Source organism: Oryctolagus cuniculus, chromosome 2, assembly GCF_964237555.1.
Source record: "Oryctolagus cuniculus chromosome 2, mOryCun1.1, whole genome shotgun sequence".
Lineage (NCBI taxonomy): Eukaryota > Metazoa > Chordata > Mammalia > Lagomorpha > Leporidae > Oryctolagus > Oryctolagus cuniculus.
Genome location: NC_091433.1, coordinates 166,233,088 through 166,249,507, shown reverse-complemented (window position 1 = coordinate 166,249,507; position 16,420 = coordinate 166,233,088). Strand labels below are relative to the sequence as shown.

The 16,420-nt window shown below is 46.3% G+C and overlaps 1 protein-coding gene across 5 annotated transcripts in view; it reads right to left on the bottom strand.

Annotated features, from left to right (window-relative positions):
- Positions 1 to 100: 100 nt before the first annotated feature.
- Positions 101 to 16,420, bottom strand: part of FEZ2 (fasciculation and elongation protein zeta 2) — a 39,875-nt gene continuing 23,555 nt past the window's right edge. Inside the window, exons 6-10 of one of the 5 annotated variants that reach the window (XM_070069257.1) lie at positions 8,632 to 8,712; positions 6,375 to 6,450; positions 3,814 to 3,879; positions 2,715 to 2,743; positions 101 to 1,576 (exon numbers count right to left, since the gene is read on the bottom strand). In XM_070069257.1, the coding sequence (XP_069925358.1) occupies positions 2,733 to 2,743; positions 3,814 to 3,879; positions 6,375 to 6,450; positions 8,632 to 8,712 (234 nt within the window). In that variant the 3' untranslated portion in view covers positions 101 to 1,576; positions 2,715 to 2,732. The other 4 variants (XM_008254547.4, XM_070069256.1, XM_008254549.4 and 1 more) reach the window with 4 other exon arrangements.

The following is a 16,420-nucleotide window of genomic DNA, read 5'->3' as shown; positions in this document are numbered from 1 at the left end:
GAAAACAACAGGTGTGCATTCATACCCCAGAAGCATCAACTCAGGAAGGCGCTATAGACAGCTCACCACCAAGTCTGCAAAAAGCACATCTTCCGAGACCTTTTTCCATAATGTATGCTCTTTAATGCTGCATTTCTCTAGTACAAGGCCTAATATTTTCAGATTACTATTACTGTGCAAGTAGCCATCAGTTTTAGAGGAAGAGGCAAATAAGTTCCACATCTTCACTGTCAAATAAGACGCTGGTAAAATAACAAAACCATCTCAAGTTTCTTATACCACTAGGTAATGCCTAAAATGCCAAGCTGGCACCAGACTCAACCAGTCTGCTGTCTTCAAGGTGGCAGCGTCTCAGCTCCTGAGGGAGACAAGGATGTGTGCCGACAGGTGCCTACGTGGAGATGTAACAGGGTGCTTGCTACACTCACGTTCTATAAGGGAGGCAGCTGCTCAAAGTGTTCAGAATGTCTCAGAGCCCCAGAAGTGAATCAGAACTTCTGCCACTCAGCACAATCTGGAAAATTCCTCGTGTCCCCTCCGTAGCCTCACGGGGCTGACCAGGGTTTCTGCGGCTCTCAGACTAGAGGGATGGACTCTGCATGGAATGAAGAGTAAATGGTTTGCACTGCAAGGAGGGAAAGTCCACCCAAAAAAAAGGTTCTGAAGTACACATGACACTTTTTTTTTTTTTACATTTATTAAATGTCACTGATTTGACTGAAACTGGCCAGAGTGTGTGTGACCAGTGACGTATGCATGAGTAGCTGTCTTTCGAGTTAGTCCTTGAGGCAAGTGCACAGGTGTGACTGAAACAACAGAGTTCGCGAGCCGGGCAGTGCTGCCGCACACGGCTTCTCGAGCACCTTAGGAGGCACACGTCTTCCCAGACAGGAGCCACAGCAAGAGTCTGAAGATGAGTGGCAAGTGAACGGTTAGAACGGTTTTTAGACGAGAGGCAGAGCAGCAGCAGCAGGCTATAAAACCGCTCCGTCCCAACAGTGTCAGCGGTCACTATAAAACAAGCAATGCGTGGTCTGGGGTTGCTTCAGGAACAGCCTCAGTGCGCTGAATTTCGGTCTTTCTAGACAATACTGACAGGTAATGCGCATACTTGGGATTTTCTCACAAAAATCAGTGCTGGTTCTTGCCCTTGCTATAGTACGAATCTGCCAATGCTGGTGTCCAGCCTTTCAGTGCAGTGTGACAGAGAAAGCCATGAAAACCCAAATGGGCACATGATCAGTTAATAAAACATGTGACTGCACATGCATGGCTAACATTGCTCTCCCTCACTCTAAAGAACAGTTCAGAATTGTTAGCAGATCCAACAAAGCATCTCCAGAATTCAAAATAGTGCCATCGTTCTCTTGGTTCTAGAATACAAAGAATCAGTGAAGTCATGATCTATTAATACTGAATCACAAACCCAAGTTCAAGTGTGCTGGGTTTCCAACAGCAGGAAGGTCGCGGTGGGCAGCTTGCAGAATGATGAGAATAATGCTACGGGAAATCCAGCGCAAGTCCACAGAAGACTGCACGGCTCCGGAAGTAACGCCGCTCTATGTGGGACACAGGACTGGGGGAGAAACAGAACACTTTCAGACAGAAATGCAGCTTTTGTATGCCTTTATGCACAACGTACATATATTTTATATACATTTTATATGTATATAAAGACACCACTGAGTGATGAGAACCACATATTAATGGAAGGACCTACAGTAGCCATGTTTTACGAGGCTACCCTCAACAATGAGTTCTCCCAAGACACACTGTATTAGAATTTCCCAGAAATGAGACACCAAAAGGCCATGTCTCTTAGGGCACTACCTAGAGAGAAAAGCCGCTAACATTAGCCCTAAACCAGCAGGCAGGCTCTGGGGGGGGAGTCAAAGAAGGGTGCGAGAGTCTGTCCTTTCTCGGATCCGCACGTGGCAGCCACATCTCTGCATTGAGTGGTGAGTATTCTTGTTGGAGGCAGGTGTGGCTGCAGTGGGATGATAGGAAGCATGACCTACTCAGGCCAAATAAGGCCATTTTCTGCCTTCTTTCACTTCCGGCCTTTGCATGAAAACAAAGATGGTGGGTTTAGGAGGCGAAGCGCACTCATCTGTGTGAACAACAAGGACAAAGCCATAGAAGGGGAAGGAGAGCTCACCTGCTGAGCAGCATCCCCCTTCCAGGCAGAGGAACAGCAGTTAGCAGGCTGTGCGTTTCCAGGATGGGTGGGAGAGAGCACTTGACCCCGCATCGCCGCCTTCCCACACACACCCCACGGCGTAACACTCCCCTCTGGGTTTCCTTGAAGTAGAGTCACCAGTGCTGTCTGAATCTTGGCATCTTTTCCACCCAGTCCTTGCAACACAGAGCCAGGGCAAATCCAGGCACGTGCACACAAACAGCCCGTCAGACACAGGCACAGCAGAGCTAGCACGGGCCGGCACAGAACAGAACCCTATGGCGTGCGGTCAAGGCAGGTTCATAACCACAGGGGAGGCTTTTGGAGTGAAGTACTCGGAACCAGGCTTCCCCCAGAGTGCTCTGCTCTTGGGCTCGAAAGCCTTGCATGCAGCCAAATGCTGAGAAAGCCGGGAAGCCACAGGAGCTCAGTCTAGCCCTGGCCCTCATGGCCGTGCCCTGGGGACCCACTGCAATTGAGATTTAAGACATGTCCTTCATGTTCGTCTCATTCCTGCTTTGCGTCTAGAACAAACCTCGGAACACTCCAGCTTTCAAACCAATGCTAGCACAACACAAAAGCAAACAAAGATGTCAGGAATAAAAAAGAAATTCAGAATCATATTGGGAGAAAAAGCCATCCATCAAAAACATACAGCTTACTGGAAAATGTCAATTCGCTCTTTCCTGCCCCCATGGTAACCAGCTCACAGCTGGCTCCTGTTTCAATGTCCAAGTCTCTTTCAGTGACACTGAGTATAACCCACGTGGAGACCCGTGTACACCACTGAGAGCCACGTTTTATGAAACCGTGGCTGAAGAGAGGGCCCACGTGAGATGTCTTGATGTCTCAGGAACCCTAACCTTCCTGGGGCTCGGCTAACTGATGGAGAAGAGAGCGCCCAGAGAAGGGAAATGTTAGGAGATAAGGCCCACCCTCACAACTCCATCCCAGCCCCGCAAGGTGTGCTTGGTGATGCTCTGAGAATCTGTCCTCTGAGTGACTGCTACAGGTCATAGGTTCTGCAGCCCCCTCCTGTCTTACCTTGCTCCTGCAGCAAGGTAAGGGATCTCCTCCCTTCTCTTTTTCCTCCATCAATGTCCTCATCCTGTGTGCACCCCCATCTTGCTTCCAACATTTTTGGCTCTCCTGCCACTGCCCTGGGTTTCTGGAAGGCCATTCTTTTTTCGCCACATCTCCTTGTCCCTCACACCAGACCTTTAGGCATTGTTAAGTGACTGGCTGTCTGCTCCTTCATCTACCCTCACTAAGGCCCTCACTACCATCCCCAAGATGGCAGATACCACCATCTTCAAACCTCCCAGTGCCCAGGAGTCAGCCCTTGATACCCGAAAGGCGATGGCAATATCTTGCTAATTTTCTTCTTCTGCCTTCCTTGATGTTTATAATTCAGCTGTGAATGTTATTTCCAGCCCAGGACCGACCTTAAGTACAAGTTACATTTTATGTATCCATGATGTCTGCAGCCTATGTGAGTCACGTGTGTCTCCTTGCCCTGCATGGTAAGATTAATAAAAGCTGTGCATTTGTAAGTTATGTTTCGCAAGACCATGCGTTTCCTGACTAACCAAAACACCCCAACTATTGTGTGCCCGTTCCATTATACAACTCACCCTTCAGTATATAATCAGTTAACAAGCTCGGGACTTTCTCACTGTCCTCCTTCATGGCCCGGAGAACTGCAAAGCAAAGGAGAAAATGAAAGCAGCAACAATTTAAAACCCAGATAAACAAAAAGTAATGTTTAATTCCAATCATTGCAGCTTTTATTCATTATATAACTGATTCCTACAAATTATGGATGCTTTTCTGTATAGGGAATAGAACGTAAAGGCTCAAGACCTCATGTTAGTGAGCAGGCCCTTACCAAGGTAAGAATATTCCACTGACCCGAGATTCATTTCCCTAGTGTAAAAGCCCCAGACACGGAAGGCAGGAGGGAGGAATCGCGTTATTTACGCAGAACTTGGGTTTAGTCACAGTCCATTCTAGAGAGTTCCTGTGCTCCCCAGGAGTGGATCTGTCAGACTTCCCACAAGCCTGTAAAGCAAAGACCAAACTGAAGAACAGGCTTTGTGAGGCAGCCCCCAGCACCTGCCAGGCGTCCTGCTCCTCACCCAGAAGGGAATCTGACAATTCCACCTTCTACATAAAGGCCAAAACTGTGGGTAATCCACGCCATGCAGGTACAGGAAGACACAAAAATTAACTGTAATTGCCAGCTCAAACTTCCTCCAGAGCGTCCTGGTAAAAATACCTCAGTGTTTCTCCCCAAGTAAATGACAAGGCGACATCGTGGAACTGTCACGTCAGCCCTCCTGGGGTTAAACCCTGGCTTCCTTATTTCCTAACTGTGTGACTTTAAGTTACTTAATCACTCTGTGCACAATTCCTCATCTGTAAAATGAGGGAAATAATTAGATCTCAAAAGCTTGTTATGAGGATTAAGTCACTAATTCGGACACAAAGGACTTAGAATAGTGCCTGGCACACAGCACGTGCTGTGTACTAGCCATAACTAACATGACAAATATAATTATTATTATCATTATTATAAAATCATCTTCTAATAAGAAGACTATGCATCCATAAAAGCTGATTCTTGATTTTGGCTAATACCTATAGGTGGAACAGTTGAAGTTCAGATCTCTCCCTAAATGTTCACAAGATAACCATTTTTTAAACTTTAAGGTTTATTTATTTACTTGAAAGGCAGAGATGCAGAGAGAGGGGGGGGTCTTCCATCCACTGGTTCATTTCCCAAAAGGCCCTGGGCAGGGTCAAAACCAGGAGCCAGGAGCTTCATCTGGGTCTTCTACATGGGCACAGGGGCCCAAACACTTGGGCCATCTTCCGCTGCTTTCCCAGGCACATTAGCAGGGAGCTGGATCGGAAGTGGAGCACCTGGAACTCAAACTGGTGCCCATATGGGCCCTAGGTTGTGTCCTGGCATCCCATATGGGTGCTAGTTTTGTTCCGATCCAGCTCCCTGCTAATGGCCTGAGGAAAGCAGTAGAAAATGACCCAAGTGTTTGGGCCCTCGCCACCCATGTTGGAGACCCAGATGAAGCCCTTGGCTCCTGGCTTCTGCCTGGCTCAGCCCTGGCAGTTGCAACCATCTAGGGAGTGAACCAGCAGGTAGAAGATCAATCTCTCTGTGTCACTCCCTCTCTCTCTGTAGCTCTGATTTCCAAATAAATAAGTCTTTAAATAAAGAAATGAATGAATCCAGCCATGTGATGTTCTTTCATTTGGCTCCCTCTCAGTCATTATCATAAATATTTATAATCAGAAAGAACCTAACTGATTAACAATTCAGTCTGTTCATTTTAAGGGCAAGGCAAGCAAGGCTGATTGGTTGTGACTTACTGCAAATCCCACATACAAATCCATTTTTATCCTGGTTATTCAATGTGACCAAGAGAGGATAAGTGATTTCCAAGGATATCTCTGCGGATAATAGGGACAGAGCCCGAATTCTGGGCTCGTTCATGTCTAAGAGATGCACAATATAATGAATATTTTTATCTCACAAATAAAACGTAAGCCCCTTGGGGTGAGGGGGCTGATCTTTGCTCTGTTCACTGAAGCATCTCAAGTATCCAAAGCATGGCCTGGCACTGAGTAGGTCTTCACCAAATATTTGCTGAATGAATGCATGTTCTTAAGACGTTACCATCAATTTACGTCCTGCTTATATCTACTGCCTTGGGTTCTACATTGATAAGAATGGTGGGGGAGGGGGGCTTAGGCTATACCCTGCCTCTTCAGTTACTGACAGCCACGGTTACATATGACCCATAAAGCATTTAACTCACTGGTATATGAATATGTATTTACACAAGAGGTGGTAGAAATACGAGTCACATTTTTTCCCAAAAATTTAGCTCGTGAATATTTCAAAAGGAAGAAAAACACAAAAAAAAAAAATACAAAGCAGCACAGCACAGGCATCAGTAATATCAGTTTGATATCACAGCAATTTTTGGTTTCAATAATGATAAATAATAAATAAATTAAATAAATAATAAATAATTAATAATAAATCAGGACATCCACCATTTACAATCCTAAATTGACAAAGAAAACAATAACAAAACCAGCCAACTAAAATCAAGTCTTTAAGAAGCAGCAAAAGCAAATCAGGAAACAATTTAATCTTGTCTTTGCTCACTTTTTGTTAATATTTGAAGATCTTCAACAGACGGTGGTCCATTTTTTTTCTCATAAGGAATGACTGTGGTCAAATACTGCCAAGGTAAAAGACAAACACAGTGTGTCACTAAAGCTGAATTCCCTTATCTTCAGAAAACGGATAAAGCTACTAGGGAGTCTACTTTATGGAACACTGGCCACTTTGGCAATGAAAACACAGATATGTATAAGAATAAAGGCATCATTATTTCAGAGTTCATTTTATCCACATCTATCTGTCTCACACAAGCCTGATATAAACATAAATAATCCTTTTTTTCCTTTTCAGTTATTGAAAATTTTAAAGAACTCATTCTGAAAATGGTAAGCTCAGTTTGTTCATTTTTAGAGTGAATTCTCACCTACATTCACCTTACATTTTTTCAACATTTTTTAAAAAGTAATTAAATTGAAAATATAGCTTTAACAGATCTACATAAAAAATCAATTTCCAACAGCCAGATAATTCTGGTTCAGACCATTTTTATTCTGGTTGAACAAAATGGTCAACATGGAAACATGACGAGTTCAAGAAACCTGTACCAGCTTCTTCCAGAAACAAAAGACACACTCAAATAAGTTTAGAAGCTAACTATTATTATTTTATATTATTGTGTAAGTAGTTAGAAGTGTCTTTAGGTACTGAAGGAGATGAGCAAAAGGAAAGGAGCAAACAGACTAGGGGGAAATTAATGATGAAAATGAACCTCTGACAAGGAGACAAGCTGCCAAGCTCCCTGCTCGTGAACGCTCACAGGCACCACAGTTGGGCTCTGTGACTATATTCCAAAGGGAACATAATCCAAAACTGATTGGCAAAACTCTCCTACTTGGACCTCATCACCACCACCAAAAAATATGGTCCGGTAAGGTTTGCATCTGCTCGCATAGAGTCATTGGTGTGTACTTGGAATCTCTTCTGCCCCATCCATTATGTAGCCCCATGCCCTTAATCTCAGCTCTACTCCCAATCCTCACACAGCGATCAGCCCACTCATAATTAAAAAGCAGCATAGAAAAAAGAAAACTGCTTAACAATAACCGGACCACCAGGTCCGGAAAAGTCATAAAAAGGAAGTGTTCAATCTTTTAAGAAACTTGGTGCTGTAACATCTTCGCACAGACATCAACAACGGCAAGCCCAACTGTACAACCAAACGTGTTTCTTTGGGAAGAACACCCCACGAAAGGCCAGAAAAATGCTCTCAGAGGTCTTCCCTCGCTGCACATGTGGCCAGCAACCGGGAGAAGCCTGAGGATGCTCTGGCCAGTGGGCTGCGCCCTCAGCCGCCCTGCCCCACTCCTGGGCTGGTGCGTGAGTGCCTTGCCATCCTGTGGAACGGGAGAGGCGGAAGGCACCAGGATAAAAATGCTCCACCCTCCCTTCATGGAGCCCCTTTCTGAGCTGCAAAAGTCAGCGTGAACCCCCCTCCCTGACGTCTTCTCCCTTCTGGGGAAAGACAAACACTCGGAGGTGGACGAGGGTCCTTTGGATTACGTGCCTACAAGCCACGTTCTGCACTTTTTTTAAGCTTCGCCTAAGAACTAACCTAAAGAGTTTTCTTTTTTGAAGTGAAAACTTCAAATGGTAAAAGGAGGTGTTAAGCACACTTGTTAATGTAGATGCGCCTCCCATTGTGTGATATTCCTTAAATAATTATGGCAAAAAATGTAGATAAAATCTAATCTGACAGCATATTCACATGTATGACTTGTACATAAATGACATCTGCTTCCTTGGGCAGACAACTGCATTGGCTGGCCACAGGAATCCTTGAACACACATGAATTTGCTTCAAGGAGACGAGACAGACTCTGTACATTTTTTTTTTTTTAATCTAGAACTCTAATCTCAAAGACGCCATCATCTGGCTTTCTTTCCTCCAAAATGAGATCCTGGTTCACAGCTGTTGGCATGCGAGTAGTACATGCTAGTTTGTTACTTTTGGTCAGACTAGCTATACACGCCATCTATGATGTCAAACTGTTAGTATCTAGTTGTTTAAAGGTGAGAGGAACGGAGCTCTACAGCACATCTTAAGAACACGTTTAACCTACGGTCCAGCCGGGAAAATGCTTCTGCAAGGGAAATTCTGTCACCACAACACCACACAGTGAACTCTCACTTCTCTCTTTTCGGCAGGGGCTTTAGTAAATTAGTAAAACTGCCAGCTTTCGGTCACTTACACAGACAATGAAAAAAGCAGGGGGTGAGGGACAAAAGGGTAACCGAGCACCTGTTTGTCTCCACCTGAACTTCCGAAGGTGTGGCGGAGGCCATTCTGAATGACACTCGAGATGCCTTCCATGCTGAAGCGCTAAAGGCAGCGGTATGCGCCCGGAAGAAAAGGACAGAGAGAGAAGTTCAAAGACGATTAGTGAGAACGTACTGTGATGACACATGTGCCCGAGGGGCAAGCAGTTAGGAAATGCCACTATGCATTCAGACCAAGCAGGCAAAATCATGCTGTTTGTAAAATATTTTGGCTTTCATTCCTTTGCAAGTTAAAGGTAAAAGCAACTGCTTGTATGCTACTACCTTCATGGAGATTTCTCCGGATGGAGCTGATAAACGTTAATGCAAACCCTGTCAGTTGTATACCAATGTGTTGCATACAAAATTCACCACGTCACTTTCAAGATACCTTTTGATACTGTTTTCCCACATTTTTTCCAAAGTCTGAAAACTTAATCTCACAGTATGCATCTTTCAGCAAGTCTGTATCTCTCCACCATCGGTTTAGGGAACATCAACCTAACATTTGGTAAATGAAAACGCTGTTACTTGGAAAGCCGACTGTTGCTTCCCACTTACTCTTCCGGCACCTGCCACTGCCTTGGTGGAGAAAATATAAATTGGAAGACGCCATATGCTTCCAAGAGAGCAGTGTGGATCCCATGTGCTACCAGGTCCCCAAAAACTTCTGCAAAGACTTCTCCCACTGCAGTGCGTTTCTAGGAAACAACTCTAACATCCTTCTCCCAGCAACCTCCAAACTTCCTAGAATTCATTGTTCTGAGAAGAGAGTATTTTTTCCTAAACCACTTCTCTTGATTTGTAAGCAGTCTGCAATGCCACCAGACATGGTGAAGAGAGTCCGGCGGCACCTCCACGGCGGCTGACTCAGAGCAGGGAGGGATGCCTGCAGCATGACTAAGGGAGGGGAAAGCGTACGGGAGAAGGAAGCCCAGGCCTGATTCATCGGCTGGTTCCTTTCCCTGGAATTTTACAGGGGAAAGCCGAATCCGTAGAGACGTTTGCGGAATCCAAGAATATTTTACCAGCCCCCAAGAAGCAGAAGAAAAGAAATCAAGGCAGTGGTCTCTGTCCCCAAGACATGTGTAACTCAGTCCAGTGGTTCTCGAAGTGTGAGGCAGGAACCCCCTCCCCAGGAGGCCCCCTCAATCTTTTCTTAATAGTACCAAGAAGTAATTTATGATTTTTACTCTCATCCTTTCATAGCTTATAGTGAAATCTTCCAGCTGACAGACCCAATCTGCAGAAGCACATTTGAGAACCGATCTTCAATCAAGCCACGTAATGAGGCTGACAAAATGCACGAAAATGACACTTATCTCTTTTCAAATACAGTTATTTTTCACACAAATATACAACTTATCTAAGAATTAATGAATTTTTATTTCTGGTATTTTAATGAATATGTTTACTGTTACCACTTTTGATGTCTTTTTTTTTTTTTTTTTTTTTTTTTTTGACAGGCAGAGTGGACAGTGAGAGAGAGAGACAGAGAGAAAGGTCTTCCTTTGCCGTTGGTTCACCCTCCAATGGCCACCGCGCAGCGGCCGGTGCACCGCGCTGATCCGAAGGCAGGAGCCAGGTGCTTCTCCTGGTCTCCCATGGGGTGCAGGGCCCAAGCACTTGGGCCATCCTCCACTGCACTCCTGGGCCATAGCAGAGAGCTGGCCTGGAAGAGAGGCAACTGGGACAGAATCCGGCGCCCCGACTGGAACTAGAACCCGGTGTGTCGGCGCCGCTAGGTGGAGGATTAGCCTATTGAGCCGCGGCAGTGGCCTACTGTTACCACTTTTAATTTCTTTTTTTTAAAAAAAGATTTATTTATTCATTTGAAAGTCTGGGTTACACAGAGAGAAGGAGAGGCAGAGAGAGAGAGAGAGGTCTTCCATCTGCTGGTTCACTCCCCTGTTGGCCACAAAGGCCGGAGCTGAGCCCAATCTGAAGCCAGGAGCCAGTTGCTTCTTCTGGGTCTCCCATGCAGGAGCAAGGGCCCAAGCACTTGGGCCATCTTCTACTGCTTTCCCAGGCAATAACAGAGAGCTGGATCAGAAGTAGAGCAGCCGGGACTAGAACTAGTGCCCATATGGGATGTCAGCACTGCAGGCGGCGGCTTTACCCGCTATGCCACAGAGCCAGCCCCACCACTTCTAACTTCTATCATAGTGAATACTGATCAATATAACCTAAGGTTCCTCAAGGTTTTTTGTTTTTTGTTTTGTTTTGGTTTGGTTTTTTGACAGGCAGAGTTAGACAGTGAGAGAGAGAGACAGAGAGAAAGGTCTTCCTTCCATTGGTTCACCCCCCCAAATGGCCACTACGGTCGGCGCACCATGCTGATCCGAAGCCAGGAGCCAGGTGCTTCTCCTGGTCTCCCATGTGGTTGCAGGGCCCAAGCACTTGGGCCATCCTCCACTGCCTTCCCGGGCCACAGCAGAGAGCTGGACTGGAAGAGGAGCAACCGAGACAGAATCCAGCGCCCCAACCGGGACTAGAACCCAGGGTGCCGGCGCCGCAGGCAGAGGATTAGCCAAGTGAGCCGTGGCGCCAGCCCCTCAGTAAGTTTTAAGAATGCCAAGAATTGCTGGCAAGGTGACGTAGCCAACAAAGCCACTGCCTGCAACATCGGCACCTGTTCATGTCCTACCTGCTCCACCTCTGATCCAGCTCCACGGTAATGGCCTGGGAAAAGCAGTGCAAGATGGCCCAGGTACTTGAGCCCCTGCCTCCCATATGGGAGACCTGGATGAAGCTCCTGGCTTCAGCCTGGCTCAAGCCTGGCTCAACCCTGGCTGTTGCAGCAATCTAGAGAGTGAACCAATGGATGGAAGATCAATCAATCTCTCTAACTCTTTCAAACAAATACATAAATCTTTAAAAAAGTAGTAGTAGTAGTAATAGTAGTAGTAGAATAGTAATAGTAGCAGTAGTAGTCGTCGTCGTCGTCCTGGCAACAGAAAGCTAAGAAATGTTAAAAGTTGAATCCTCGAGGGAGCTCACAATGTGCCTGTGGATCAGTCACAACTCTCGATGACGTTACTGTAAGTCCGAGAGCCACATCTTATCATCTTGAGGGGGCCTAAACCACAGCGCCTCTCCTCATCCATCAACCTTCTTCCTACCCCGTCTTTCCCGGGTCTGCACACCAGTTTTGCTTTAGCAGAATCAAATGTCTAGTTGAGATACTTCAATGGCCCCTCTTCACTCTGCGGAAAGCGTGACCATGGATGGAGGGGGCCAATGTTAACAGACAGACCTGCATGGAACCAGTTCTGTCGATTGTTCACAGGCCAGCATACAATTCGTTCACATTTTTGAGAGAGTATTAAAAGAGATGGCATCATAGGCTCTGGAGTCTACAATAAAAATTACAACCAAACAAGTCAAGTCATTCTTTTTTTCCAAATTCACACTATATAATAAATTTCCCTAAATAAGCAACAAAGAGAAAAATGTTTATTTTCAGTCAGCAGAGCCTAGCCCATTATCTATGGGTTTACTAGAGCTAGACATAAATTCAGAAAATCTCGAAGTGGATCAGGATCCACATAGCAGGACACGAAGGCTCACTTCATACTTGGATAACACATTCATCCCAAAAATTCATTCCAAAAACACTAGCTTTTAGTTTCCCAATCAAAAACCTAATTCCTGTCGCTACAAGAGAAAAAAAAAAAAAAAAAAACTTGATGCCAATTTTTTCAGTCACGATACACTGCATTTTAGTTTTCCTTACACTGCGGAGCACCATGTCAACCACTGACAGCCTGACTACTCGTGAACGGTGGCTTTCACGCAACCAGAACTCGAGACTTCATGGAACTAAGTGAAAATGTGCTCACGGGGCCGGTGCTGTGGCGTAGCAGGTAAAGGCGATGACACCAGCATCGGGGTCCTGGCTGCCCCACTTCCAATCCAGATCCCTGCTAACGACCTGGAGAAAACCAGCAGAAGATGGCTCAATTGTTTGGGCCCCTGCCACCCACATGGGAGACCCTGCCTCCCACATGGGAGACCTTGGCTTCTGCCTAACCCAGCCTTTGCTGCTGCAGTCATTTGGGAAATGAACCAGCAGATGGAAGATTTTTTTCTTCTCTCTCTCTCTCGCCCTGATTTTCAAATGAATAAATAAATCTTCTTTTAAAAAATGCACTTGAGGGAAGCCCAGGCAACTTGGGCAAATGTGAAACTAACAGCTGATGCTGGTGAAAGGAAGCAAAAGGAACCCTGAGAGCCGGGCTCGCTGAGTCAGGAGCTGCGGCAGGCAAGCCCCACGGTCTCCTGACCTTTTGCCAGTTAACAGACGAACCAGGGAAGCAATGTGGCAGCCTGCAAGGTTCTGCTGGGAAAATTTCAGAACAAGAAAATCAGAAGACTTTGGGGGAGAAAAAAAAAAGACTAAAAACTAAAAGACATGGCTGAGAACATTCCTCCACCAGAGGCTCCAATTGCCATAGACTGCCCCAGCCCACCACCCAGGGATCACGCCGTGTGATTTCTGCCTTCACTGCACCTTCAAATCCTCCCTCTCCGCTAGCCCTCCCGGTGGCAATTGTAAATTCTCCTACCCTCATCCAATTTCCTGTCCTCAGGGTTTCCTGAAACAGCTCTTTCCTGGGTCACTTCTTGGACTGAGATCCACAGGTGCTTTTCAGAACTGGCTGATTCACTCCTCCCTGACCCCTCCCCCAGAGACACCACCCACTCCCCTGACTCCTGCCCACCTCCCCGGCAGCCTCATCTCTCTGCACTCCCCTCTGATGGATCGGCAGTCCCCAGGACGTTACCACTCAATAGTGTAAACTCCGGCCTCCATCAGTCTACAGCCACACCCTCCTAAGATGAGTAAAGTGCCCAGAACAGAATGGCCCCTGGGAAGCGTCCAGGAAATGTTAGCTGTAACTCCCCTCCTGAGCCTCAGTTCGTGTGCTTAACACACAAGCTCAGTTGGACATCTGCACCTATTGCATATTAATGGCCTACTGGACTTATCTACACACAATACCTATACGCCTATAACTCATCATGTCCAAAATGGAATTCATCCTTTTCTTCCTCACCAAAAAACAAACAGCCTGCTCCTCCTTCAGCATCCTATACCTCCCTCAAAACACACATTGAGCCAGTTGGTATCCCAGGCATTAGGAATTCAACACTCAAACTTAGCCGAAGCCCCTCCTGACTTCATATTCTATTGCAAAGGGCCACAAAAAGACCAGTGAATGAACCGGGTAACTATAGATAACACATGCCCTGTCGATAGATGTGATGGGGCAATTAAAACTGGATGCCTGCTCTATTCCAGGAGGTCAGAGACAAACTAAAACATGAATGATACACCCAGATGAGCCACAAAGGGCAGTGGACAAAGGAGAGCTTCTCAGAGAACAAATCTCAAAGCAGCCAAGCTGCCAACCGGGGCATTCAGTCCGTAGCCAGTGCCTAAGAGTCTGGCTATTCCTACCCTGCAGGATGTGACACAGCAGCTACTGAGCCCACTCCCCACTCTTTCCCATGAGCAGTGTTCTGCAGCAACCCCGTTCCCTCTCCCACTTCCACAGCTGGATGTGCTGGAACTGGCTGGTTTAACCCGTAGGCCATGGAGCCACCTAGAGAGCAGGTGCAAAGGGCAGTCACCCTCCCAAGACGCTGGGCATGTGGCTAGAGGAGTTCCTGTCGACAGAACTCGCAGGTCTCCCTGTGGGGAAAGGGTGCACATGCTTATCCATGCTTGCCCATGTCAGTAACCAGGGACCTGATTCCAACTCCTCTTTTCCCTGGTGCCTCAATCAATTCAACATCCTCAATATCTTGAAATACAACTAATCCCCCGCCTTGCACCGTCACAGCCTTGTGTAGTGCCTACACGCAGACTGCAACAACCTCTTAATCAACTCTTTATTGCTGCCTCCCTCCTTCCAACCAGTTCTCCTTGAAACCACTGAAGTTTCCCTTCCAAAAGACAGAGCTGAACGTGTACCTATCCCACTTACAACCTGTTTTTGGTTTCTGATAGATTTTGGAATGTCATGCAAAGACCCCGATATTGTGGCTTCCACTTTGCGATTGCCATGGCCTTTTCTTGAGTGACTTGCTCCCTTGCCCTCTAGCACTGGGCATAATGAACAACTTGCCATTGGCCAGATGTCCTTGTCACTCCAGGTAGCTACAGAGACCACTCCCTCTCCCTCTCTGCTGGGGCCCTCCTTCTCCTACCTGTCGTGGGGATGCAATCTGCCATCCCAGACTCCTAAAGCAAGCAGGGACAATGGTAGTTACTATATGCACACCTGGACCACAGACCGGCACAGGCACTGAAAACAGGGTAGTTGTTTGGAAGACGGCAATGACCACACTATGCCTTGGTTTCTCAGTCTCCACTCTACTGACATTTTGGGTCGAATCATTCCTTGTTGTGGGGGCCATCACATAGGTTGGAGGAAGCTTCCCAGCCTCTCTGGCTTCAAACTCTGCCAGTAACGCTGTCCCCACCCTGTCAAGTTGTGATAAAGACAAATGTTTGCAAACACTGAGTAATGACCTGTGGGGACAAAGTGGCCTGGCTGAGAATCACCGCACTGAAGTACACTGTATCGTTGGCCATCCCAATCCTCACCCTCTACGCAACAGGTCCCTGGAGCTTTGAAATTTACTCTGCATCCTTAACTCTCAGGCCTGGAACATAACTGGGGATCAATAAATGTTTGCCTCAGAGTTGCAAAAGAAAAGATAATCAAGGTATTTTTCATGGGAGCTGAAAGGAAAAGGAGAGAGCGAGCGAGCGAGCAAGTGAGAGAGCGAGCGAGCCAAAAGGTAAAAAATAACCCGAGTGTGAGGAGAAGAAGATGACATGACAGGAAATAAAGTCAGCTGTTGAAGGAGTGAGCAGCGGAGCTCGGGGACAGTCCGCTGAGGACTTCATCCAGCAAATCAGCAAGGGATTACTGCGGTAAGATAAAATCATCTTGTTGGCCTGGTTTGTAAAACAATGGAGGGACTGAGAAATATGAAGCCCCTAGGACCACAAAAGAGGAGCCTGTAGAAAGAACATCAGTGAGCTCCAGGGGTAGAGGAACAGAAAGACTATGGCCCGAGAGCAGGAGGAGCAGCTCTACAGAGCCTACAATAGATCCTGCTTTACAAGTGCCCTATAAATTCCAAAGAATAATACAGCCTTTTGGAAGGCAAAATGAATTTTAAAAAGATAAAACCTCAGAGGCAAATTAAATTTACTTTTGAGTAAACGTCACCTCATTTAGAGAAACTACATTTACAACTTGAGAGCAGATGCAGTATTATTAGGTGCTTATGGGGCTTAACTGGGCCAGAGGGAAGATTTTTCTCGATGCCTAAATTTTATAAGGGGGTGGGGAGAGCGCAGAGAAAAAGAAGGGGAGGAAGGGCAGCACTTCTTTGTTGGACATTTCTCAGGGTAAAAGAGCCAGACATCTCAAGGTGGTGACAGAACTAAGTCTAGGGGTTATGAATGCTGAATGAAACCAAGGACACTGCAGATCTGTTACAGTGTCATTAAAATACACCACTGCAACATTAGGTGAAATAAAAATCTCCAGTCTCCCTTCCCTTTAATCTACCATTTCCAGTTTTGAAGGAGGAATCCAAATGCTCAAATTTAAAGGAAAGAGTTGGTGAGATTGGTAAAGACTGCGATGCTAAACTCTGTCTGAAATCCGCCCGTCCACTCCCCCTCCATCTTTAGGAAGGCGTTCACAGTTCTGTAAAACGCCCTTCTCCGGATGGAGTTTTTGAAA